At 41.3% G+C, this 27,245-nt stretch overlaps 1 protein-coding gene across 2 annotated transcripts; it reads left to right on the forward strand.

Moving 5' to 3' along the window:
- The first annotated feature begins 46 nt into the window (after positions 1 to 46).
- nf2a (NF2, moesin-ezrin-radixin like (MERLIN) tumor suppressor a) lies at positions 47 to 25,847 on the forward strand. Of its 2 annotated transcripts, none has more exons than XM_077562037.1 (16): positions 47 to 590; positions 1,411 to 1,536; positions 1,687 to 1,809; positions 4,070 to 4,153; positions 10,854 to 10,922; positions 11,003 to 11,085; positions 12,608 to 12,683; positions 13,081 to 13,215; positions 15,127 to 15,201; positions 15,484 to 15,657; positions 16,221 to 16,343; positions 16,761 to 16,978; positions 19,546 to 19,648; positions 21,465 to 21,583; positions 23,142 to 23,301; positions 25,752 to 25,847. In XM_077562037.1, exons 1-16 carry the CDS (start codon positions 477 to 479, stop codon positions 25,800 to 25,802), a joined length of 1,833 nt encoding a protein of 610 aa, XP_077418163.1. In that variant the 5' UTR covers positions 47 to 476; the 3' UTR covers positions 25,803 to 25,847. The 2 variants fall into 2 exon arrangements, with proteins under 2 accessions (XP_077418163.1, XP_077418164.1); XM_077562038.1 differs by having other exon boundaries at positions 60 to 590; positions 15,544 to 15,657.
- The last annotated feature ends 1,398 nt before the right edge of the window (positions 25,848 to 27,245 follow it).

Consider the following 27,245-nt stretch of genomic DNA (forward strand, 5'->3'; position numbering starts at 1 on the left):
TTTATGACTTTATTTTAGTTTACAGCACACAAACTCGAGACTACATGTGAATTTACCATCTTCAATGTGCCCGTTGTCAGTGTGGTACCGACATTTCCCGACGATTCCTGAATGTAGCGTCGTTGCCCAGGGCAGGCTCGATATGAAGACAGCCAAAGTAATAGCTAGCGTCGCGCTTAGAAACAAAATGGATTTTTGATACTTCTAGGGAGAAAATGACATCAACGAGCTGCGAAACCATTAAGATTGGCTAATATGATCGACATCTACACATACATGGATCATGATTGTGTCAACCTCACTTCAACCTCGCTCCAACTTTTGTCTTGTTAGCTTGAAATTAGCATGCGTGGAAATTGGAATATCCCATGCCGAAGACGCCGGAATGTGTTTAAAATGGCTTGACGGTGCGTTCCTTGGCTAGTCGGGGACTGTTGAGCGATTATTTGTTTTGATGTGATCTTTTTTTCGTGGCCATGGGGAACTACTTGGCGGCCAAAATGAGATTGAACTCTCTGGTGAGGAAGCAAAATAAGAGCTTCAACGTCAGGATATGCACCATGGAGTCGGACATGGAGTTCAGCTGCGAGGTTAGTGGACACTCAACGAAAGAAAAGGAAGGAAAAAGAACAAACACACAAACCTGCCACAGGTTGTATTCGCCACTGTGGTAAACGTCTCCCGTAGAGGCGCTAGATGGCAGCAGAGAGCTATGCCCGCAATAATAATATAGTAGCTTGTAGTCAATAAATGTACAGTATACAGAATTTTCAAATGAATTAAAACAAAGGACATTAGTCAAATTTAAAGGGAAATATATTTTAAGTTAATTTGAAATGAGAGTAAATTAACAAAAAAATCCTTTATTTAATGACTGTGGGATGAACAACATGATTTTGCTTGATGTTTTCTTTTGTTTGTTTTTTTAAAAGAAGATACACTAGTTTAAAATGGATAAAAAAGTGTAGTTTTTAACATACACCAAATAAAAACCCAAGACAATACCTAAAATGCCTTAAAAAAAGATGATAGTGGGATCAACAAAACACATTTGCTTAATGTTTTTACCTATTTAAAATAGTCATTAAATTTAAACATATCAATTCTCAATACACTAAATAAAACAAGGAAATACTGAGTACAATTGAAAAGACGGCTGTCAGATCAACTAATTTGATGTTTTTGCATGTGTTTAAATGCATAACAAAATCAATGTGCATGCATTAATTAAAATATGTAAATGTGATCAATAAAGCAAAAATAAAATGACATTAAAAACATCAAACAGTTGAGTTTTCCCCACATGCATTTATTTCTTATGAAATCAACTGTCACGCTAAATTGGTCAAAGTACTTGCGTTTTGCGTTTATGTGAGTGAGCGTGGAAGCGTTTTGCGCTGTGTGACGCAGATGAAGTGGAAGGGGAAGGATCTGTTGGAGTTGGTGTGCAGAACTCTGGGCCTGAGGGAGACCTGGTTCTTCGGCCTCAGGTACCACGTCAAGGACACGGTCGCCTGGCTCAAGATGGACAAGAAGGTGAGGCGGTCACATTTATTTCGAATTTTCCCTGCAGTAAGGCCTGAATTTTCCCTCTGGAGCTCAAGGAAGGATATCTCAATTCTGATGAACAATTTCCAACTTGGCTCACTGGTACCGCAAGGCTGACGGCCATTTTGTTTGTGTCAGGTGCTGGATCAGGAAGTGCCCAAAGAGGAGCCCATCACCCTCCACTTCCTGGCCAAGTTCTACCCGGAGAATGTGGAAGAGGAGCTGGTGCAGGACATCACGCAGCATCTCTTCTTCCTGCAGGTTTGCTTTGTATTTTTTTTCCAAATTGTAAAAACAAAAATGCACACAGGAAAAAATTGCCATCCTCATGGCATCCGCTGTCCTCCTTGTTTACACCTGGCCGACTCTACCTTCTTCTTCATCACTCTTCTACTGTATTTGCTTGTGTTCAGCCTAAGATCATGCCACATAACCCAAATGTCTTGTCTTACAGAATTCTGTAAACAAACACACGCAAATACAAACATGCAAGTAGGATGGAACACGCAAATGAAAACAAACTAAAGGAAACCAACATGCAAATGCCATGTACATTATGAAATAAGTATATACAGTATGTACTGTATTAAAGGAGCATTGCGTCACTGCTATGTGAAAAACACTTAAGTCCATTAAAAAAAATGTTTGGAGGATGTCTGCATTCAGTTTCATCCCCAAAAAATGACAAAAATGGACTAATTGATTATCAAATTAATTTTGTTTCTATTTGTTTTTGATAATTGATTACAGTCATTTCTGGACTACAAGCCACTACTTTTGTTCACTTGCATTCGATCGACCCTGCGGCTAAGACAAAGGTGCGGCTTATCCATCAGATCACAAGGAGGCGCACTATAAAGGAGGCGCAATTGCGTCAGGCAGAGTAAATCAAAGCAAGTGAGCCCAAATACAGTAGGAGAGACACAACGGGAGCCAGACTATTTGCGCCCGCATTATTAAACATTAAAAACACCTGCGGCTTACAGTCGGGTGCGGCTTATATGTGTAGTATTCCCCAAATGTAGCTAGCACGGCTTATGGTCAGGTGCGCCTTATAGTCCAGAAATTACTGTTATCATCTAGATACCTTTGTTAGTTAAAAATGGTCCAAATCCTCAGAATTTCAGCTTCTCAACATGAAATATTCTCCGTTTTATAATGTTCTCTATGAAGGATAGACTTGTGTAGAAGTCAAACAAAACACTTGCTTTTACTTTGAAAAACTCGGATCAACATTTTTGCATATTTTCCGAAATGTTACTGACCAATGCAGTAACTGAATCATAATTTATGTTTGTGTATTTTCTGCACTATCAATTTGAAATAATGTCCCATGTTGATAAAGGAATTCAAATTAAAAGCATTAAAAAAAAAAAGATCCGATTCATCCATTTATTGACAAAATAATCAACAGAAGAATCAAGTATTAAAATCATTGTTAGTTGCAGCGCTGTTAGCGTTTTGAACAATATTTGATTAAAGAAAACAGTTTAAAAACAAAAGAAAGACATTCTCGCTTGATCAAGTGAGTCTGAAAAACGTTTCCCTGAAAGATGCTATGTTCATCAAAAGTATTGTTCTCCCAAATAAGCAGTGGCTGCTTTGGCCTACAGGGGGCGCACGTCCCTTGACGTTTCTGCCCGCCCGCCATCCTCTTCAACATTTTTCCCGCCTATTCGTGTGCATCCAAGCGGAGTCAATGTGCAAAATGCATCGGCGGCAGCAACGTCTCTGATGTGATGTCAGCGGGTGCCCCCGCCTCAATTCATCACTGACCAATTAGGCTTTACGGGCTGTGTTATTGGTTCCGATAATAACATATTCTCCACGGGGAGTCTCGGCGCATGCTGCCCACTGAGCCCGGATTAGTTCGAGTAGAGAGCTTTTAATCCGCCCGCCGTTTCGTTATTCAGGATGAGGGCAGAAAAAGAAAGAAAACATGTCTCTGTGTTACGCCATCAATTCCCGCCACGACAACAACAGGCGCGACAGCAGGATTAGCTTTTAGCCACTGACGCTAGACGCACGCGCACACACATTGACATAATGCTGCATTTCCTAGACCCTAACCCCAACCATGAGAAATGATTCCTTACCCTAACCTCAACCATAACCCAGTTCAAACCTAAACTCTAAAAACAAGTTTTGACCCTCAAAAAGAGGTTTGGACTCACGGGGACCGCCCAAATGTCCCCACAATGATAGTAAAAACCCAGAAAATGGTCCCCATGATGTGATATAAACACGCATGCACACACACGCACACACAATTAACCTGGGCCCACATCAAAAAGGTACGTACTCACACCAGCCAACCCTGTTTTCAGTCACTGACGCCCATGTCACTCACCAGGCTTTTAAAGCCATACACACTGAAAGTCATATAAAATACAGTGTACGCGAGAATGCCGACCGATAAGTGAAACATTTTTGTTCCTGACAAACCTCTGCTCCAGGTTCTCTTGGGCTTTCATGTCCGTCAGCCAGTAATGCGGACCATCACGAATGTCTTTTTTCACAGGTGAAGAAGAAGATCCTGGAGGAGAAGATCCACTGTCCTCCCGAAGCCTCGGTGCTGTTGGCCTCCTACGCCGTACACGCCAAGGTCAGGCTGGTTTCGGAACTTCACTTTCCGACGACCGGGTTTACTAACATTGTGTTGACTTTAAAAAAATGATGGCACAAATGGCAGCAGGTAAAACAGTGGTGAAAGCCGGCACATTTAAAAGAGGGTTTTGCGCTAGTTCAAACGCTAAAGTGGTTTTCATTCGGGCCCACCTGATGTGGATCTTTTGTGGTGGATGCCGATTCCGATATTTGGCAGACTAAACTTCCCATAGCCGATAAATGAACTGTACTGCGCTGGAAATGTGTCAACTGCAGCATCAATTAATCAATTTCAATCCAATTTTTGTGACTTAATGGTGAATGTTACGTAACCCCAGCGATAAATGAGGGTACACCGTATTAATTAGCTAAGACTAGAAGGGCAGCATAAAGCATATCATGGACAAGTCTGGGTTTACATGACAAACCAAAATGGCGATTTTACTTAGCTAATTGAAAAGCTTTTGGACTTTGGATGGTCGTAATCTGATTTGTGAGAATTATTTCGATTTGAAAATGTGATGTTTGACTACTGCAACAATCTGCCTGCTTTGTATGATGGTCACGGGCTAAAGCAAAACAATATGCCGTTTGTTTTCACCATTTAAAGGAAACGTTGAATTGCATAAATCTCAGATATTCCCGGATGTTCGTATTTGTCCATCGTAAGGAAACTTTTTGGCTTGACTTCCCCTTTGAGAGATTTTTTCTGTTTTCTACCAAATTGTAGTGAGCAAATTTACAGTTACACAAGGTCAGGTCTTAATTATTGCTTCATTTAGCAACATGCAGTTTGGTAAAAAAAAGTCTCTTGTGAGCAAGCAAACATCATTTGTCTAAATCCAAATGTTTTATAACTGTAAAAGTACGTATTTCTCCGGAAACGAGCAGATACGCTGCTCTTCTCCACATTGTTTGACTAGCTAGCTATGCTAGTTAGCTGGCTCTCTGCCTTGTTAGTGAGTCTTAGTATTTAGTTTACCAATTGTAGACACGCTAACTCACGGAGCTGGTTGCAAATGTTCCTTTCAAGACAGCGTTGTAGTAATATAGCATTGATTCCTTGATTTTAGCCAAGAGTGACATTTGGCGCTCTTGTAAATGTGAAATCATATTGGCTGGGCAATATGGCCCAAAAATAAAATCTCAATTGTTTGTCAGTCAGGGTGATGACGATTGTAATCGATTTTAATCCAATAAACCCAACAAATTATTTAAAGGTTTCATTTATTCAAAAATAATGATTGTGCCAAATGTTCAGGCAACAATAATGTATACTGATTCTAAATCCGTTTTTAACATAAACGTAACATTGACAGTCTGTGCTTGATTGCCACAATGAAGTCGTTGGTAGCTATTGTAAACATGACTTGTAAAACGCCCATCCAGCATTCTGACACTTGTGGAAAATGACAACTCACAATAACGTTTGGATGTAACAGAACATAAGAACAACAGCTTTTAATAATCCAGAAGACAAAATTCGATTTTCATGATTTAGCAAATTTTCAACCATATCATTTTCAAAATGACAATTAATGGAATTCATTCGATTTATTGCCCGGTCCTAATTAGAAATATGGAAGACTCTAGCTTTGGGGGGGAAAAAGAAGAAGAAGAAGAAGAAAGGAGGTGACAAGGGGAATGCCGGAGCACTCTTCAATTCAATTAAATGGCGTTACCCACACCCATGACTCCAAAAAACCAAAACAGGTCACGATTGCCGTATTTTCAAAAGCGCGGTTTACCACAGCTCAGTTAGCGGCTTCAACAAAGTGAAATCTTGACAACGTTCACATCGGCCCACCTGCGTCTCATTGTTACAGTCACAACCCGCCAACTTTGCCGAGCCCTGGGATGAAAACGGATCGATCCTCAAATCCCAAAAGCTGCCAAAGCCCAAGAAAAGTTCGGGAAAATCTCCCCACGAGGGAGCCGTGGGGCGATCCGAGATGCTTGAGTGAGCCCGTCTCGCCGAAGTTGACAGGAAGAGGGTCTTTTTGACAGGTGGACGGCGTCCAGAGAGACGGGGGAGCTCTACCTTGTTAACGACCCCCGACAAGCTTTCCTCTCGCCTCCTGGCCAATTTAACGGCCCGACAGAAGCTGCAGTGCGGATCAAGAAAAAAAAAGAAGAAGAAAGACATAAGCAAAAAGTGTGGGCTGCACACTCGCTTTTGCTTTAAGCGGCGGTCGGCTTGGATTGGAGTCCTTGAAGCACGTTTGCTGTCGACAGCTTGTTGTTTGGTCATTGGCTGGAGTGGAGCTCATTTGATTTGCTAGCCTTGGCCGGCGCTCGCTCATCATTAAGCAAGCCCGGGGACGGTGTTGTCAAGTGAGACGCCTCCACCCACTTTTATCTTCATGACACGACAGGCCCCTAAATCGGGTTCCTGTCGGAGGAGCACAAAATGGCGCGTAACTCACAGGAGGTTGTAAAAAGACACGCTGTCGTACATCATCGGCTCGTGTAAGCATGCTGGGCTTTTCTTTCTTTCTTTTATTTTAAAGGTGTGTGTGATGTCATCACAGGAGGGTACAGTGAGGACATAGAACCAAAAGATGATGTCATTAGCTAAGACTCTCAAATTATTCACGGCCGGCCATCTTCAATGCAGCGATCTTCATATTACCAAAAGAGAAAAAAAAGCGTACACTCGCTTCTTTCAACAGAGGAAAGTTCGTTGTAGCTTTTTCCGTTCTTAAACTCGCTATTTTAGAACATTTTTAAAAGTTCAATATCCTGTTCAATGATTACGTATGCACCAAATCGACCAAATGACAGAATGCACGCTCTCTTTTCTGAAAAAAAAGTTAGGTTGCACAAAATGCAGCCATTTCTCACATGGACTCTCAAACTGTGTTGGTCTCGTATCTAAAATGGGGCAACGATGCCATCTACTGGTCGTTGTGCAACAGTAAAGTTGTTAACAAGTTTGAATCAGATGCTCCCCCACACATTCACATTGGAGAGAAAAAAAGAGCAACATACGAGAGCAGTGGAGTTCGCAACCTTTTTCAGTGATGTGAAAAATGTTTCCAGCCGGGCACCCCCAAACGAGCGCAAATAAATAAATAAATAAATAAAACCCAGTGCTGTGCCATCATTGTCTGATTTAATATTAAACTTTGGAACTCTATTTGTATTTATTGTGGTCTCTTGAACTATTTGGAAATAAAAAGATATAATAACAAAAATAATAAACAAATTGTTCAAATATAAATAAAGATATGTTGTATTATCAACATAAAGGGTCGTCTTTTGGGATCATAGTAAAGCTCTGTTCTCAAAAAGAAATAAGGAACTGAATTTTCAATAAAGTTTTCAAGTGATTGACGGGTGATTCGAGGTTCCATATGACAAGTTGCGTCAAACCATTCCGGTTTGGGCAAATGATGGCTTTTTAGGACACTCAAATTTAATTGCCTACTGAATATAAAATTCATTTGATTAACTTGTATATATTTAAAAAAATATATATATATATTTGTAGTCTGTACTAGAGTAGACTACTTGTTAATGGTAAAGGGGAAGTCAAGCCAAAAATGTCTTGACAATAATATGTTGTAATGTAATGTATGTTGTCTAAACAGAGTTCTGATCAAATCTGCGTTTGTGAAATATGAGTTACGTAGCAAAATCCACTTGCGGCCATTTTGCCACTGAAAATGACATCACAGACGCTCAGAGTTCAGGTCGCGAGCAATCATCTGTTTTCTGTGTTTGCTCATGTGACTGAGCCATGTTTGTTCGTTTCCTGAGCACGTGTGATGTCATCTTCAGTCCACAGCAAGCGGCAAAATCTCATTCATTAGCGACAAAATATCAACTTCTTACTGCTCAAAATGGCTCAATGAGTCAAGTATCGCTTTTAAGATGATGATTACTGATTAGGGTGAGTTAGCAGTTGAATGAATGTTAGCTTTAGATGGACTTAGTATTTGGCAGCAAAGAATCTTGCTCTTGTAACGTAAGCGGGTCCATTTTGTCATCCTGCCCGGCGGATGTCGGCGGCGGTTTCTCCTGCTCTTTTGTATTCCGAGAACACGCCGCGCCACAAGTGGATTTTGACGGGGCGCTTTGGAGATAAAGCCGCTGCGGGCGGCAAATACAGAGGGAGAACGGTCTCTCCGGCGCGCAGGCCCGGTCCAGCGTGATCTGGACCGGCCCGGCCCAGTGGGAGACGACGGGCTCTGAAGTCGCGCGTCTAACATCGACTTGCATTTTCCGCTTGGGCGAAGTGCGCAGTGCAGCTCGGAAAAGAGTCGAGCGCTGACACGCTTCCGTCCTCCCAGGATCAATTAGCGGCCGTTACCTTGTCTGCAGTAATTAGGAGTTGTTGTGGAATCACAAGGTGGCTCGGGAGATGGCGCATTCGCGCTTTTGGCAACAGGTGACGAAGAAGTGAGGATGTGAAGACGTCGCAGGTGGAAAAAGACCCTGAGACATCCAAGCAATTGCAACACGTTACAGAATGTCCTCATTGCGGTGGGAGGATCGCGTTAAAGGTTTTCACCCGACGTCCATCCGTCGAGTACATTTGAGAACAATCGCACAAAAAACCTCGTAAGACTTTTTTGTCTACCAGCACCAAATAGTGAAAATGGCTTTGAGACAGAACTTTCCCCCCCAAAATTCTCTCGGAGGAGTTTATCTTTGTAGAATGTCTACAATGAGCGCTTGAAAACAAAATGGCAGACTTCCTGTGGCTTTCTTCTTTTCTCGGAATTGACATGTCTATCAGATTTCATGTTGCAAAGTGAATCCTCTCAATCTCGGCAAGCGTTTGCAGATCCCGTCCTTGTGTTGTAATCCATAATTCTTCATGAATGATTATTGATAACTGTGGTCAGCGGCAACCTTTTCCCTAATGAAAATGAAAAACCTCGTCCTTCTGAGCATACTGCAGAAAAGAGCCATCGCATTTGTTTACCATACGACGTAGAAGAGCATACTAAGCCAACGTTTTTCAAATGCACAAGAACTTGGCTTGATAAACGTGGAAGAAAAAAAAGCCAGAATGAATTCATGCAAACTTATCTCACATTAGAACAGGAAAATTTGTGTCGCTTTTATTTATCCTCTGTGAAGAACCAAAGATCATCTCCATGTACTGTCCTGTACATCTGTCTTTGTATTATACTGCCCCCTGGTGGCCAAGGCTTGCCACCAGAAAGAGCAGCACAATGTCCATTGTAGCAACAAACAAAAAAGGGATGAAAACAGTTGACCTTCTTTATGTTGTATTTCCGCGATTACTCTATGAATTTATTATTGTTATTGTTCTTATGATAAAAACAACAACCTTACAAACATTTTTCTGGTTGTTTTTCAAAGGCTGCAACGGATTAATGGCATTTCCATTCATTTCAGTAGGGAAAGATGAGTTGAGGTACAACTCATGGCACCACTTGTATTCTTCAAAAACGCTTTTGTGCTTGGGAGGCCGCTAACAAAAATGGAATTGACCTTAGATGGAAATCTCTTTTCCTTTAGAGAGTAGAAAGTGCGTGTTTTATTTCCCTTGTGTTGATGTTTGGAAAAACAGAGGATGGATACGATAAGATCTGCTCTCCATTTCCGTCTGGAGCCGAGTTTGTGCTATTGCTTTTTGTTTGTTGCACTGATGTTTTGTTATTTTGCTTGCCACTCGTTTGGTTGATTTGAACTAAACTTGCAAAATGACGTTTAATGAAGGCAGTGGCCGCCGTGTCAATGTGAAATCATCCTTAAAAAAACAACAACTCATTTCTACTAATTGTCATTGATTTGTCTTTTTGAACCTCGGGCGATAAGCCGCCGGGGACCCGTCGGGTATGTCAATCGCCGACATTATTTCAAAAGAGCTCGAGGATGATGGTAAATAAAAATCGCAATTTAAACGTATGTGGATGCCAAAAAGGGCTGCAGTCAAAATCTTTACAATGAAGTCATCGGACAAAAAGTTTGGTTTCGCTCTGAATGAGAATTTCTGTCGGGGCAACCAAATCATCACGGTGGCATAACTCGGGTAGAGGAAGAGTTGCCCTCAAGCAAGAGAAAAAATGCCTCTTTCGTCTCTCCTTCCATCTGCAAAATCCCTTTCTTACGAATTTGGGCCTTTCATATTTTCATTACGTGACCTGAGTTTATATATATATATATATATATATATATATATATATATATTTTTCTTCTAAGCAGTCTTTGGCAAAATCAATATACCAAACTGAGGCCTCTCATATTTTCATTTTAAGACTGTGTTTTGCATGTTTTAAATTCCAGATTGGGGCATTTTGGTCAAAATTCACAAATGTACTTTTGAAAAATTCAATTAAATGCTTGCCGCTGCCTAAACAGTCTGAGGTAGGAATCCTGAAATGAAGTTACAGGAACCAAAGTTGGTCCAGTGCTTAACCAGATTGTACATTGGACAGCAAAAATCAATCAATCAATCAATCAATGTTGCTGAAACTAGGAGGAATGTTACTGGTTTGTCTTATTGTGTAATCCCTCGTAAAAAGGTACGTACTCCAGGCTGGGGCGACTCATTTTTGTTCTGCGGCTGCATTTGCCGTCGACATGGTCGGAATTCATCGTCAAATCTGGAAGACAACATTATGAGATGTTGCTGTTTCACCGCAGCCCGTTTAATGGCATGATCCGATGACTTCATTGCGCCTCATGAGACAAACTTGACAGCTGACATTATTTTACAGTACGGCGACTACAACCCGAACGTTCACAAGCCTGGCTTTTTGGCTCAGGAGGAGTTGCTGCCTAAAAGGGTGAGAGGTCGGCTACCATCCGCGTCACGCGCGGCCGACGCACCGCAAGCTCCGATGGTTATTTTTCGCATGCGTTGCAGGTCATCAACTTGTACCAGATGACGGCGGAAATGTGGGAGGAGAGGATCGCGGCGTGTTACGCCGAGCACAGCGGGCGGACCAGGTACGTGTGCTCGATTGCGTCGCCGCAAAATCATCGGCACGCTTACAATTCAGGACGGGTACAAACGATGCATTTTCACCAAGTGGAATTTGACCACATGCTGGAAGGAAGAGACTTGCTGCAGATCGCATCCAGACTGCACATTTGAAAGCGAGTCAAATGGTGCGTGAGAATCCACTTCTGGCTGCCTAAATGGGCTGCAATAAAAAGTCTGAAAACGAAGTCACAGGAGCAGATTTGTTGCACATGCAATCCAACCAAGACTTTTGGAAACATTTCAGATCAAACATGCAAGATCCAATTTCATTTGTGCCGCCGCCTTGATGGGCTGCGGTAGAATGTAAAAACATAGTAACAGCAAAAGAGTCTCAATTGTCAAATGGAGCATCCAGTCCAACACTACTAAACAGGCTGCAGTAGAAATCTGAACTCTATTTAACACGCTTGGCTGCCTAAACAGGCTGTGGTAGGAATGTAAAAATGAAGTAACGGATATTGGAGCATGCAACATCCAATTCAATTTGTGCGGCAGCCTGAACAGGCTGTGCTAGATGTTCTCCAAAATGCACATTTGGAATCAAACTAATCCTGTCATTTGAAGTGCTTGGTGGCCTAAATGGGCTGTGGCAGAATGTCAGAAAGAGCGTTGCTGCAAATTTCTTCCAAATGACACATTTGGAAGCAATTCAGATGAAATATGAGAAATCCAATTAATTTGTGCGGCCGCTTCAACGGGTTGCGGTAGAAGTCTAAAAACTAACTAAGGGGAAGAAAGTGTGGCGTAGCGCTTCTCCGCAATGCAAATTTGGAATTAGACATGCTTGGTCGTCTAAACGGGCTGCGGCAAAAAGCCAAAAAAGAAAATATCAGGATGAGCTTTGATGCGCATCTGATCCAGATGAAACGTTTGGAAGCAATTCAGATGGAGCGCGTGTGGCCACCTCAACGGGCTGAGGTGGAAATCTAAAAAACAAATAAGAGGGAGCGTGTTTGCTGTCAGGTGTAATCTGGTTTGCACATTTGTCAGCAATTACAGTTGAATTTGAGGGGTGGAAAATGAACGGGCTGTGGTAGGAATCTAAAAACTAAGCAAACAAACCAAGTGAGCCCAAATACAGTAGACAGAACCGGAGCCAGGCAATTTGTGCCCTCGTTATGGAAAAGAAAGTAGCGGCAACATTAAAACACCTGCGGCTTACAGTCGGGTGCGGCTTATATGTGGAACAAACTCCAGTATTCCCCAAATTTAGCGAGCGCGGTTTATAGTCCAGAAATGACGTTTATTTGATCAGTTTTTAAAATGCAATTTTGTCTAAAAATGCTTGTTTTCTCAGTAAAAAAACAAAAAAGGTTACGATAGTTTATATATTTGGTATATTTTTTCCAAACAAATGATTTACTCAGATTACAATGTACTTATTTATTTTTCATTTATTTTTAGAAAAATCGATTTAAAAAAAAAAAAAAACGTGCTGTTATTTCTGATGAATGCAATTCTTTTCTTTTTTTTTCCTCCCTGCAGAGAGGAAGCCGAAATGGAGTATCTGAAGATTGCTCAGGACTTGGACATGTACGGCGTCAATTACTTCTTAATCCGGGTGAGCGTCTCGCTCGTATCTTGTCACTTTTTCTTTTTTTTTTTTCTCCACTGGTGCTAAACGATGCGGCGAGTAAGTTTTGCGCCCGGAGCGAGTCGCCGTCCCCGGCCGGACCTTGATGGATGTGTTGTCCAAAAGGCCGGGACATTTTCAAATGCCATCGAGGAGTCGCAAATCGGCGAGCGAGAACGGCAACGGCCTCATATATAAGACTTTCAACCATTAATCGTTTATCAAATGAATGATTTATTTTGGGATCATTGATTCATCATTTAGAAACTTAGTTTCATTTAATCATCTGCCTCTTGTACTGATTTGCCAAGACAAAAACGCGTGGCACTATTTTCTGTTCTAAAAACGTGACCCGTTGTGGAAGGATTGTCCTTTTGTCTTTTAGAATAAAAAAGGAACGGAACTTCTGCTGGGCGTGGATGCGCTGGGCCTGCACATCTACGAGCCCGACAACAGGCTGACGCCCAAGTGCTCCTTCCCCTGGAACGAGATCCGCAACATCTCCTACAGCGACAAGGAGGTGCCCGCCCCCCCGCCCGCCCCCCGACCGCTCGCGTTTGCTTTCCGTTTACAATCGGCCTGTGAGATATGACTTGAGTTCCTTCCGGCATCACGCTCGTAACTCGAAACACGACTTTTTCAAATCATCCCTCCGCAATGACTCGAAGTACTGCAACATCGATGCTAGTTTTGTTAGCCCGGCGATTGCATTTTGCATCGTGTGTGTTAAGATAACGCAAGTTATTGGATTAGTTTATGAATTTTCTTCTAAAAGTCAGACTTTATTCTTGTAAGATTCAAAAACAAAATCACGTTACAACCATTCTCCAAATATATGACTTGATTCTTCTCTTTTTTAATGTTTTTGTTGGAAATTAATTTCAAGAGAATCATTTAAAAATAATACTACCGGTACTTTCGGGGGAAAAAATGGACTATTTATAAATAGACAGATTTATTCTCGTCATACTAATGAAGAAGAAACTTCTCGGTAAAACATCACTTTATTCTTGAATATATATTTTTCGATTATCCTCAAATTTACAGTTGCAACTTACGATTTTTCTACTAATCAATCTCTCGATTACCTTAAAAAACACATTTCCATGCCAACAGTATATTTAGAGACAGGACATTATTTCAAAAAAGGAACAAACCTATATGAATTAAAATGTATGTCTGAAAATATTTATTATTGTTTTCCAAGCTAGAATGGAGGACTACAGAAATCGGACAATATTTACTGTTGCGAGGCCGAAATTCTGAGCGTTTGGCCACTTGCGTGTCAAGCAAGAGCTCTAAACGATTAATCGATCCATCCATTATCGTGACCGCTTATCGATTTGTCTAAATACTGATTGACTCATTTGATAATCAGTTGTTGTTTAATCGATTGATCATTGCACGACAACCTTTTTCTAAAAAAAATACAAATAAATCTTATTTCTTCTTAAAAAAACGACTTGATTGTAAGTGGAGCCGCGCGGCGCTGCAATTTCTATTCAGCCGGCAAATGAAAACGACCGGCGCCGCCTTTCTGTTGTTTCCAAAGTGGCGGCCTCTAATATGTGCACGTTTGTGCACGTTTGTGCACGTTTGCATTTACAGCAAATTTCATTTCAAGTACATGCTGACATTTTGGCAAAAGGTCAAAAGGAATAATCGCCGCCAGCCAGCTTTTCCCTCCCCGTGTGCTTTATTATCAAGTCAATTATGCCAGCGTGTTCTCGGGCTTTTATCGCATCTTGCAATTGGACTCACGCGGAAATGGGAAAATATTTACACACGGACGTGAGAATTAAGTTGTATTTTCGTGAGAAAATAAATCATAATTTTGCATGAGTTACAATAAGTTGCTATTCTTTTTTTTTTAATAAACTCAAATTTGCACAAAAAAGTTAAACATTCATAAAATAATATCTATTCTCATGAGAGACAACTTTTTTCTCAAATGTAACTTTTGTTGCAAGCAAAACTTTTCTCATAATATTGCAACTTTTTCAAAAATTATATATTTTTTGAACTTTGATGAAATAACTTTTTTAATAGAAATTATTATCATCATAAATGAGTACTTTTACATCATAAGATAAATATTTTTAATGAAAGAAATGTTTTTTTCTCTTGAAAAATGTGCTAATAGATATTTAAAAAAAAAACCATCCACTAACACTGCACTATTTCTCAATTTTTACTTTCGTAAGAATATAGGATTTTTTTCGTCAATTGCTTTTCTTTAACTGCAAAACAGCAATTTTTTTCATGAAATAAAATGCTGATTTGATCCTTTAAAAAAGATGAATCTCAAACACACGACTCTAGCAAATGTGAAATAAAAAGACACAACATCATATTAAACTTTTACATATGTGACATTATTGTGGTCTCATAATTGAGCTTCAAGCTTTATTTATGTATTTCCCCCCCCAAGTTCACCATCAAACCGCTGGACAAAAAAGCCAACGTCTTCAAGTTCAACTCTTCGCGTTTGAGAGTCAACAAATTGGTGAGTTGCGATTGCGATGCTAACTCGAGTGCAAAGACTTAGTTTTGCTTCTTAAGTCCATTTTTCTGATGACGACTGCTGACAAGTGCCTGCTTTGTTGTTCCTTTAATTTGTACTTACGTAAGTATCGAGTGTTGTTTGATTGGGACCCGGTTATACTCGATAGTTTGGGGTTTTTCATCACGGACGGTTATTATTTCTTTTTGCCGCTTTGTTGGAGTTTTTATTCGTTTTAATAGGAGCTTTTTTGTATTCATTTTTTGGGGAACTGACGGTTTTCAGCTCCTCCAACAAGGTTACGAGCCGCTCCTCTATGACCTTGACTGGAACGTTACCCCGCAGATCCTCCAGCTGTGCGTGGGCAACCACGACTTGTTCATGCGCAGACGGGGCGTGGCCTCCCTGGAGGTGCAGCAGATGAAAGCCCAGGCCAGGGAGGAGAAGGCCCGCAAGCAGGTGAGCCGCCACACCCTTCACCTCGCACCCTCCGCCCACGCGCATTCTGACAAACGTGCCACTTTACACTTGATCGGGGTTGGCCAATTCCGGTCCTCGAGGTCCCGAGTACCGCAGGTTTAAGATGTTTTCTCCTACCAACACACCTGACACTAAAGATCAGAAGAAAAAAACGATATCAAGAAAAACAACACAAATGAATGATGAATGACAGCGAGCGGTCGAGGCGCTTTCAAAAGAATTCAACTGCGTGTCATTGTGCTCTATTTTTGCAGTAATTGTGCTTTTTTTACAAATACAAATAGACTGAGAAGATCTAGTTTTACAATCCAGATTGTATTCTATATTTAGGTTGAGAAAAATGTCTATTCTTCTTACTCATTTTTACAACTTCCTTAGCATGGATGCTAATTTCTGTGATCTTGCATTTTGCATTCCATGTCAGCACGAGGCTTGCAGACTTGCATGACACCAAACTTTTTGGGGGTGTCAGCCCGTCGGGGACCTTTTGCATTCTACGTGAGCTTTGGTTTCATTGTGGCTTTGACTCCGCCCACCCGCAGGTGGAGCGGCAGCTGCTGAACCAGGAGAAGCAGCGACGGCAAGAAGCGGAACGCGTCCGAGACGAGCTGGAGCGGCAGCTGCTTCGGCTTCAAGACGAAGCGCGCATGGCCGACGAGGCGCTGGTGGGTCGCAAACGGGGGTCGCAAACGGGGGCTGCTGCGTCCTCCTCACGGTACACGCCCACCCGACCAGAACAGCGGTCTGTCCGGACATTGAACTCATTCACGCCATGTTTTCTTTGAACTCTGGGTTCCGCTCGTTGGCCCAAGTCTGTAGATCTCAGATCCCTGTAGGTCATTTTTGGGACTTTTCTCAGAAGATTTAGGAGTATTTCGGCAACTCTTACAGCGTATTTGAGTGGCTTTAAGCGTCCGATTCCATTTGGTTTTCCATATGCGTGGTGAGAAACGATTCAAGGACAGCGGAACGATTCGATTCGGTTTGATTCCGATTCGATTGGATACGGTACGGCTGGGTTTGAGTTCCCTCGGGGGTTTCCTGGCGCCGCGTCTGACTTTTGGCCGCGGATCTCTGCGCAGTTGCGCTCGGAGCAGACGGCGGACCTCCTGGCCGAGAAGGCCCAGATCGCCGAGGAGGAGGCCAAGCTGCTGGCCCAGAAGGCGGCGGAGGCGGAGGCGGAGATGAAGCGCATCAAGGCCACGGCCATGCGGGGCCACGAGGAGAGGAGGCTCATGGAGCACAAGATGCTGGAGGCCGACAGGATGGCCCTCAAGATGGCCGAGCAGTCCCAACGCAGGTGAGCGCTGCCGTGATGCGAGCGCTTGCCCTATTGCATGCATCAGTTGATTTCTACGATGATTCAGAGGGACGAACCCACGCTGGTCATTTTTACCAATGAAATACGATGACCAGCGCCAAATTCTGCGCCACCATTTTGACCTGCTTTTAGCTAGTCTCAAATCGAGTCTACTTTTTGCGGGATGCGGGCATCAGGTGTAGCTCCCAAACCATTGTGATTTTCTCGGAAATTTGAAAATGTAAACAATGGAAACGATTTATAGAAACACTGTTGCATATTAATGTTGATCTTTTTCCCAATAATTGTGAAAAATCATTACCATGATCAGAATAATAATAAGAACGAGGGATGTCACTAACAAATTGATTATTCCAATGATTCCGCCATCTATTACTCCTGTAATAGACCTGCCCCTTTTCCAGGCAGAAGACCGGCAGGCTGTGTGTAAGCCCACTCGCGCGAGGGCTGAAACTTGTGATTATTTTTAATATTTGATGAATCTGTCGATTATTTTTTCAATTTATCGATGAATCGGATAAAATAAAAATGTTTTAATTTCAACCCCTGTATTGAAAACCAGGACATTATTTCAAATTAACAGTTTAGAAAGCAAGTCCATTGTGATTTAGTTACTGGTTTGGCACATAACATGGCAGAAAAGAGGCAAAAATGTTAATGATTATTTTTCCAAAGTAAAGCAAATGTCTGGCGTCGGACCGAAACCTCTACCTTCAAAATAGTCACTTTTCCCGAGACCTCAAAATGTTTGTTCAACCATTAACACGTGGAGGACAATCAAAATCAGAGAATATTTACTGCTGAGAAGATGAAATTCGGAGAATTGGATGAATTTCTAACCAAAAATGTATCTCAACGATTAGGTTTAAAAATCAAATAATTGATATTGAATCCCTTTTCGAGCCCAATAACGATTCATAAAACCATGAATCGATTTTTTTCATCTCTTTTTTTCCCATCAATTCTTGAGAAAATATCATTTTAAAGGACAATTTTTATTTTTATTTTACTGTTTTCTTGAAATTTACTGTTCACATGGATTTAAAAGTATTTTCTTACATTTATGGAAGACCTGACACTTAAAGACAATTCAGAATCTTTTTAGTTTTTATTTGTGATGACTAAATTTGAATTCTAAAAATATTTTCATTAATAAACTAAATCATTTGACAAGTCACTGCCGCCGCAATATTTACTTTATTATTAAAATGTAATAATTGTGGAGTTTTTATCATGTCTTTGACATTTAAGAAGAATTGAAGATTGAACTGAAGTGAATCGAATCGAATCGGGAAAAATCAAACTGAACTCTTGTGATTCGAAATTGAATCGATTGAGGAAATTCGAATCGATACCCAGCCTTAGAAACAATGAATAGTTAGCTATTAATGTGATATTTCATTAGTTGTCGATTAATTGTTGCACCTCTAATATAAACATGAGTCGGTCCATCCACGTGCGCGTGCCGTTGAAAGGAATGTTGAAAAAAACGGCACATTCTTGAACTCTCGTCGCCGAGCTGATGGACACGCTGTCCGTGCGACCGGTTCTTTCTCGTTGTTTTTGCCGCTGCGGGTCAGAGCGCCGGCCGGTTAATCGTATGAATTGACGGCGTGACTCGCTCTCATCGCATCATCTCTGGTAACCTCATCGCGCTCCGCCAGGCTTGAAATGAATTTTCATCTTTGCCGTCCGCCGCGCGTGCACGTTTCATTGTCATTCCGTTCACACAGTGGGGACGAAGATCTGCTTTCAAGTGTTGACGACGCGACTGTGGCTGAGTCCGCTCCACTTCAAACTGTACCGAGCAATCATTTTTAATCGGTCGCCATTAGCCTCTTGCCGGTTAATGCAATTTTTTGGGGGTCGAGGGGGCGGGATGGCCCAGGGAGCACTTGGTCCAAATAGGAATTGCTGGCAAAGATGTATAGTGTAGTGACACATCTTGATTGAGACGCAAGCTTTGTGAGTTGTGTAATGAGATTGGTCACCGCATGTACACAAGCACTTCAGATGCAATCAAATATTCCCAATTTATTCTTGAGGATATGTCAAAACTTTTAATAGAGTGCTTCCTTGACTTCTGTTCTGCGACTCACAGCGCATATCAAATCACAATTTCCCGTTGAAACAAATTGAAATTAGGCACAGGCCGAATGCCGGTTTGACGATTGACCCTGTTTTGAAAAAGTCAAGGCTAAGAAGCGCTAATGCTGGCTGTCACCGCTAATTGAGCAGCTCTTTTCTTTTTGGGGACGCTTAAGCAGAGCACAATGTGATTGGCTGCTTGCAGAATTGAAGAAATGAGCCGCCTCTGTGAAATGAATTGCCGCCAATGAATTTTTTCAAGACAAAAGAGACACTGCAAACACGCATTTTGCTCTGATTAGTATGCATTTTCCTAAAAAAAAATAAAATAAAAAAAAAATTCCCAGTGAGTACTAGTTAGCCCCAAGGACAACATGAGTAGTGACTTTGATGTAACTGTCCCAAGGTCACCTCACAACAATGAGTTTTTTGTTTTTTTTGTTTTTTGTTTTGGGTAGGGCCAAAGAGGCGGAGCAGCTGAGGCAGGACCTGCTGGAAGCCAGGCAGTCGGAGCACAGGGCCAAGGACAAGCTCCTGGAGATCACCAGCAGAGCGTACACGGTAATGCGCTTGTTATGCAGAATGCAAAGATGCTAATGTAGCAATCCAATAATAATCATAATAATACATTGGTTGATGTTGATTATTGGTGCGCTCACACATTGACACGGTGGCGGCGGTAAGCTAATTAAGTAGCTGCCCCGGGGAAGGCTGACGGAAGGAAGCGTGGCTGCCAGTGTGCGCCTACGGCCCCTCCCACCACCGCCACCAAACATTCGCACCTTTCATGTCCTAGGGATGTAACGAAATCCAAACATCACGATATGTAGCTCATGATACGATCATTATCACGATATTGTTGGGAGGTTGTCAATTAAAAAAAAAAAAGGTCACAACAGCTAATGCATATAAACCACCTACACTGTAAAAACAGTTGGGTCAAAAATGGATTGATCCTCTTCTTGACCCAACTTTGAGTCAAGAAATTGGTCTTTCAGTGTAAACCATCTCATAAATATTAGTCTCATTCTTTACTTAGGTCCAAAAATTGGCTCATTTGGTATAAAACAACCCAGAAAGTTGGCTCAAATTGACTCGTGAAATGGATTGATCCATTTTTTATCCATAATTGGGTTACTTTTTTGTTGTTTTTAGAGTCTGCAATCTCTAATAAGACTTAATATTGAGGCGCTTACTTGCTAATAATGCGCGCACACATCGACTTCCTCCATTTATTGACTGGCTTCACCAGCATATGACGTTTCTCGTCATCTGACCATCAGCGTGGATTTGAAACATTGAAGGGCCAAAACATGTCTCGGGAAAATTCAACGGCACTAAAGAACTAGCCACCAGAGGGTGCTACAACTACACAAATGGAAATCCACTTGACTTTTTCAGCAGATGTGCTGCTTTTAACATCGTGACATGACGACGACGATATATTGTGGCAGTTTTAATATCGCGATATCACGATCTTGCCGTTATCGTTACATTCCTACCAAGTACTCGACGACATGTGACTTGGGGAGAGCGGAACGCAACGCAACAGCGAGCCTTGCGGTTACTGGACGCCCGATGTGACGGGGCTGCCAGATGGTATCGGGGTCGCATAACGAGCACGTCACGCTCCAGCATTGGCTGGAAATGATCCAGTTGTCGTCAAACATTGCAAAGAAAATATTAACAATGTCATTGAAATAACAAAATGTACAGACTGAAATTGTAAAAACGGAAATAAATATCAAAAGCAATATATATTGATACAAATATAAAATAGATTGAATAAATGTATAAAATAATAAATAATTATATATATATAATATAATAATAATAAATAAATGTAGTAAATACACAAATTCATTCTTTAATATTTATTTTTCAATGTTTTGACATGAGTTTTTTCTTTCCAAATAACTTTTTAACAATTGTAAACGGATCATCTCCAGCCAATCCTGTCGCGTGACGTCATCGGTAGACGACCCCGATACAATGTGGCGGCCCGATTACATCTGGTACCGACACCGGCTCTACCTCTTAAGCCACGGCGACCACGGAGCAGTCGACCTAATAAAAAGATGGACTCAAATGCACTACACCCGTCACGGAAGAGAAATAAAAGTCCTTTGTTCCTTCTTGACACACGCGCGCACGCACACACGGACAATTGGCCGTCAAATTGCCCTCTCATGCTATGCCAGGATGCGTTGACGTCGCCGGTCCGCCGCTTAGCATTGACAAGCGCAGGATTTCCATTTAGATTGTCTATTAGGAGCGGACGTGACCTGGCTGCGTGCGTGCGTGTGAATTCCCGCATTCCTCCACTGTTTGCTTTCATATCCCATTGTTGTGCTTCTTTTTTTTTTTCCCTCGTCAGTACCCGGCGCTGCCGATGGACTGCTTGCCTCCCGAGCTGAGCTTCAGCAAGGAGAATCTGAGCTTTGACTTTAAAGACACCGACATGAAACGACTCTCCATGGAGATCGAGAAGGAGAAGTGAGTCGCCGACGACATTTTCAGGACGACGAGCTGCCATTTTCACGCGCTGTTCGCTACCCGTCCTTTCACTTTCACTTATTTTACTCCAAAATGGATGAACTGCTGCACAATGAGAAATAACGTCCCTGCAAAGTGAAAAGGAATCTTGTGTGATACAGCACAGAGACACGAGCGTTAACAACCTGTTGACAAATTGGAATTCATTGGGAAAAAAATGGTCACTTATATAAAACAAGGCTGCAAAATGAAAATATCCCACAAGGTTTTTCCACACCATGACAACGAGGCGCTCTAGAGAGGCCACGCCAACACAGGAAGTAGTGTTAATTTTATCTGCCATTTTTTAATTTGGTCTCAGTTTTAATCCAGTCTCAATCACGCTTGATAGTTTTTATCATAATTAGTCAACTTCATCCCGTTTTTACTTACCGACTATAAATCTAGCAATTTAGTCTTTATTTTAGTCCAAGAAAACACCATTTTAGTCATCTTGTTTTAGTCAACAATAACTGTTTTACCACAATCAGAACATTATGTTTAACATTTCGGATCTAAAGCTATTTCACATGAAATATTCTCTCATCTTTTTGATGAGAAACAACTTGACACACAATTCCAGTATGTCAACAAGTGGCTACAAGCTAGTAGGTTAGCTAGCATTAGTTAGCAGTCGGATTAACATTATTGTTGAAACGTTATAGCCGTTAAATTCATGTTACATTATAACTATAATTTCCCCTTTTTTTTTCTTTTAACCTTTTAGTGTGAATCCACTTCCTTGTGTTCGTGCATGTGGCGAGCTGCAGATTTGAAAGGGGGCGCGTCACTGTGTGTCACGTGACAGATTAGCAGAGACAAGATTGGACAAAATCATGTCATTTTCGTCTCGTTTTTGTTCATGAACTAAAATGTCCATAGATTTTAGTGCAGTTTTTAAGTGGAAGTACATTTTCGCCTCGTCTTCATTAGTTGACGAAAATGCATATTGATTTAGTCCCAGTTATTGTTTATTAATGACGGTTTTAGTCCAGTCTAGTTTTAGTCCGGTGAAAAGTGTGTGCTGACGAAATAATTTTTGTTTAGTTTTTGTTGACAAAATGAACACTAACAGAAAGCCCCCCCGTTGCCTCTCAAGTCAGACTTCCCTAAAAAAAAAAATTCCACCCTCACTCTTTCGTCTTCTTTCTGTGATGAGCGCGCACCCACGTCTGACAACGGGGCACTCTAAAGTGGATAAGGGAATAAGGACCAGGCTGGCCCGTGAATATAACACCCCCCCCCCCCCCGCAAATTAACAATATATATATATTTTTTTAAAGCAACGAAGCAGGATAAACATAGGGTAAACATAAGCGTGATTTTGCGCTAATCTGCAAATATGCGGGGTCCGTTGTGATCAAGCTCTTTCTTTAACACTCCGCCAGTTTTGCATTTACTTAGATTGATTTTACAAAAAGTCTTTTGCTGGCGTTTTTGGAGCTAAGAGTTGGCGCCACCCAATCTTTGAAGCGCCTGCGAGAGTTATCCCCACTCAAAGGCGTCTCCCCTGTGCTAGGGTGGAGTACACGGAGAAGAGCAAGCACCTCCAGGAGCAGCTCAACGAGCTGAAGACGGAGATCGAGAGTCTGAAGCTGAAGGAGCGGCAGACCCCGCTGGACGCGGCCCACGACCACAACGCCGAGCAGGGAGCGAGCAAGCACAGCAACTTGAAAAAGGTATCCTCACACTAACGCTACTACTTCAGCGCCTTTTAACTGCTAGTGTGTGTTTGCTAATCTGATTGTCTTCAGATGAATCCGATGACATTGCCTGTGTGTTTAGCCGTTTAACTCGGCACACACGTAGCGGAGTGTAGTGCATCTTTTGCGTGACCTCTGCCACGGTTTTGCGAGCCTCACAAGAATCTTCTCTGTAGACGCTATCGTCACATCTCCACGGCGGTAACTGCAATAATGTAAAACGTTTCAACATGATTCTGTTTGGCTGCGAGCTAGTTAGCAGCTAACGCGAGATGCTAATGTTGCGGTCTACAGTATGAGGTCACTCAGTGGACCTTTTTGTCAAAGAACACAAAAATAGACAGAATCAAATGCAAGTAAACACAAGCGAGCTAGCCAGTAGGCTAGCTAACCGCTAGGGACTAGCATGAGGTGCTAACATAACGGTCTACGTCATTAACTCCTTTCTGGTCAAAACAGATGGATTGAGTTGAAATGAACATCAAATCCTGTTGGGGGGGGCTCTCATGTAATTGCATCGTTCCTTCTGTGGGTCGCACTTTGGTTGGACCACTCACAATCGTCTTTGCATCCGCAGAGTTGTAAAAAAATATCATGATGACAAACAAAATGCAGAAAATAAACATTTGAGATGAAAGTAATCATTCGGCCGTGGAGACAGTTGATTTTTGACGCATGTCAATGAGGTGACAGGATCTTGCTAGCCAGCTAGCAGTTAACGTAACAATTACCCAGTGCTGCTTCTTGTCAAACACTTTTACTCAAATATGAAACACTACTTTTTTTCACAAGTTACCTGGCCATTAGGCAGCCAACTAGCTGAGAACTTATAGTACATGCTAGCATGAAATGCTAACATAGCAGTACAGGCTATTAACTCACATTATACTCTATCTCTTATTTACAAGTGATGCTGCTGCTAACGTAGCAGCTAAACCATCAATCATCATCATTGTTAAGTGAAGACTAAAGCAATGTGGCAAAAGTAAAAAAAATAAAAAGTGATTAATCAGGTCTAAAAATCGTCAATTCTATTTCCAACTTGTAACAAACTTGCAAGTTCATCTTTTTTTCATTTAATCTTCCCACTTTGATTATCCAACTTCATTTCCCTCAATTATCTAATAAGGAACAAAAAAGAAGAAAAAAGAAATTCCCCTTGCACGCTTATTAGCGGGAACGCTGGATGATTTATTTCAAGCGCAGGCAGACGGCAAACATTCATCTTGCTCTCTTGGAAAACGCGCGACGTTTTAACATGAGTTTAACGTCCGGAAGGCGAAGATGAGCAAAAGATGAGCAAAAGTGGAAGAGATCAAAGAGCAAGAGGCAGACGCTCCGGATCATTCATGAAGGCCCCTGTCACACACACACACACACACACACACACACACACACACACACATCACAACGTTTTCAAAATAGTTATTCCTAACACATATCATTTAAAACAAAATCTTTAAGACAAAAAAAAAGGAAATTAAACCGCTCAAAATCAAATAAACCAAATAATGAAAATTTCCGTAATAAAAAACTTTTTTTTTTCTTCACAATTCATTAATATAAAAAATATAACAAATATTTTTATTTCTATTTCCATGAAATAAATAGTAAAAACTCAGTTGTATAAAATAGAAGAAATGTGCAAAAATAGTACAATCCATTACAGATTGATCAAGATCATTATTAGTAAATATTTACAGTTCCATACAGTACAGTATATTTTTGAAACTGGTAGGGAGGTCATACGGAATATTATAAAATGTAATTTGAATGTAAAAGAAAATTGAAGTAAAATGAGATATCATAATTTTACAATAATTGTTTGATTGTACTAAATACACGACATCTTCATTTTATTTTTCATATGACATCATCATATGTCAACCATGTGACAATAAAGGTTTGCTGTACTTTGTTGTAAATTTGTCTGCCGTCAACATTATGAATAACCATCCGTGCTTTGCCCGTTGATCATCCAGCGCGCCGTCCTAGTCCTGCGCCGTGAAGTTATGGATCTCCACGTTATAGATCCGTCTGCATCCACCGCGGCGATCGATACCAGTAAAGCCACCAAAGTGCTCGTGTTCGCTCTTTCAATTATCCTCCATTTTAAAATCGCTTTGTTTAAGTAGCCAAGGGAACCCACCAAGCACGCGTGTGCGGTCAAGCGTACCCAAACAAAGGTTCAACTTTTGAACTGCTCCGGCAGCCATTGGAAACACTCATGATGAAATCTAGTTTTATTGGAGGTCGTTGACCTTTGGTTCATTGAAACAAAGTTAAGGTCATCACGCAGTCTTTGCTATTTGAAAGATTTTTGTTGCCAGCTTTACTCGCATGACAGCGGCACGAGAAACCCATTTTTGCCGGTGACTGATGGCGTTGTCCTCCCGTGGTGGCGCTTTGTATTATTTCCTCCGCAGTTGACACTACAGAGCGCCGAGTCCCGAGTGGCCTTCTTTGAGGAACTCTAAGCAAGTATTCTGCAGTCCTTCTACACCTACGGGGGGGGGGGGGGGGGGCGCGCTATGTTCACAAACGCACAAACATGGATGCTCGTTTTCCTGAACCTCTTTGGAACTCATAGGTCATGTTTTTCATACTTAATAATAATGTCAATAAAACACTGGCCAATTTCCTCAATGCAGACTCCTGCTTACCAAAGTGAACACAAGAATCACAAATAGGTTCTTTTTTAATTTTGCTGCATAAGATGTCGAAGAAAACAATCACAAGAAAATGTTGTATGATGTAAATCATCTTCAGGTCGGAACTCGTTTTCATGCGGTTGATAATGTTTTCCATAATAAATCACAACTGCTTATCTGTTTCCGGAGCAGTGAGTCATTGTTACAAAAACTATTTTGTCGAATAACACACACTCAAAGATTATACGCAACCCGAAAATCGCCCTTTAAAAGAGTTTTTTTTCCCTTCTGTCCGCATGTATTACGTGCTTAGTTAATAAATTTGGAGGAAACTTTAAGAAAAGTTCCAACTTTTGCCTTCATGCTTGTCAGTGCTTGTGAACGTTGTGAATTTTGAGTTTTCGTTGCAAAATAGTTTTCACACAGTTTTTACATTTCTTGGTGATAAGAAAACTTTTGGAAAAGTAAAATCTGTCCGTGAACATGTTTGCAACCTTTTATGAATCCCTTATTGAAAACCCCAAATTTGCTCCGTTCGCAAGAATTCACAAGCGTTCACCTTTCAATGAGATTCCCGCTTTATGAAATCTCCCCGTTTGTGACAAGAAAAAACATTTAGACTGTTGAGGTCACCATTAAAACAGTTTGGAGAATGTTTACGTTGCACCCTTGAACAAACCTGGACGTGAAATCGACATTGGTTAGCGTCGCCAACATTCGCCCCTTAGTGGGATACACGCTTTAAACATCACTGCTGTAAAAACAGACAGAAAAAATCATTTTATTCTTAAAAAAAATGATCAATATTAGCTCGCTAGCAGAAGGCAACAAAGACCATCTAGCTTTGGGGGACGCCTTAAAGTGGGCTCAAGATAAAAATAAATACACATCAAATACATGCTGTGCCTTGGCTGACTGTTTACACTACTTTTTTTTTTTTAAAGGAACATTTCAAAAATAGTATTTTACATACAGTACAACAATTTGTAACAAATCTTGTGACTTTTTAGTTTGTAAGAATGAACTCGTACCTTTTGTAATGAGGCTTTCCTTGTATTGTGCAGTTTACATATGCTAATGTGTGCGACTATATCAATTCCACCAACTATACAGGAACATTTCTTTTCCATTTGATCAAATCAAGTAAGATGTTTCGACCATATGTGACTGACGTGTTTATTTTGGTGTGGTTGGGCTCCCTGGGACCAGCAACCCCCCCGGAGGAGGAGCGAGCGGTCTGGTGGGATTGGGGCGCACCGGCAACATTGA

This window comes from Vanacampus margaritifer, chromosome 3 (assembly GCF_051991255.1).
Source record: "Vanacampus margaritifer isolate UIUO_Vmar chromosome 3, RoL_Vmar_1.0, whole genome shotgun sequence".
Lineage (NCBI taxonomy): Eukaryota > Metazoa > Chordata > Actinopteri > Syngnathiformes > Syngnathidae > Vanacampus > Vanacampus margaritifer.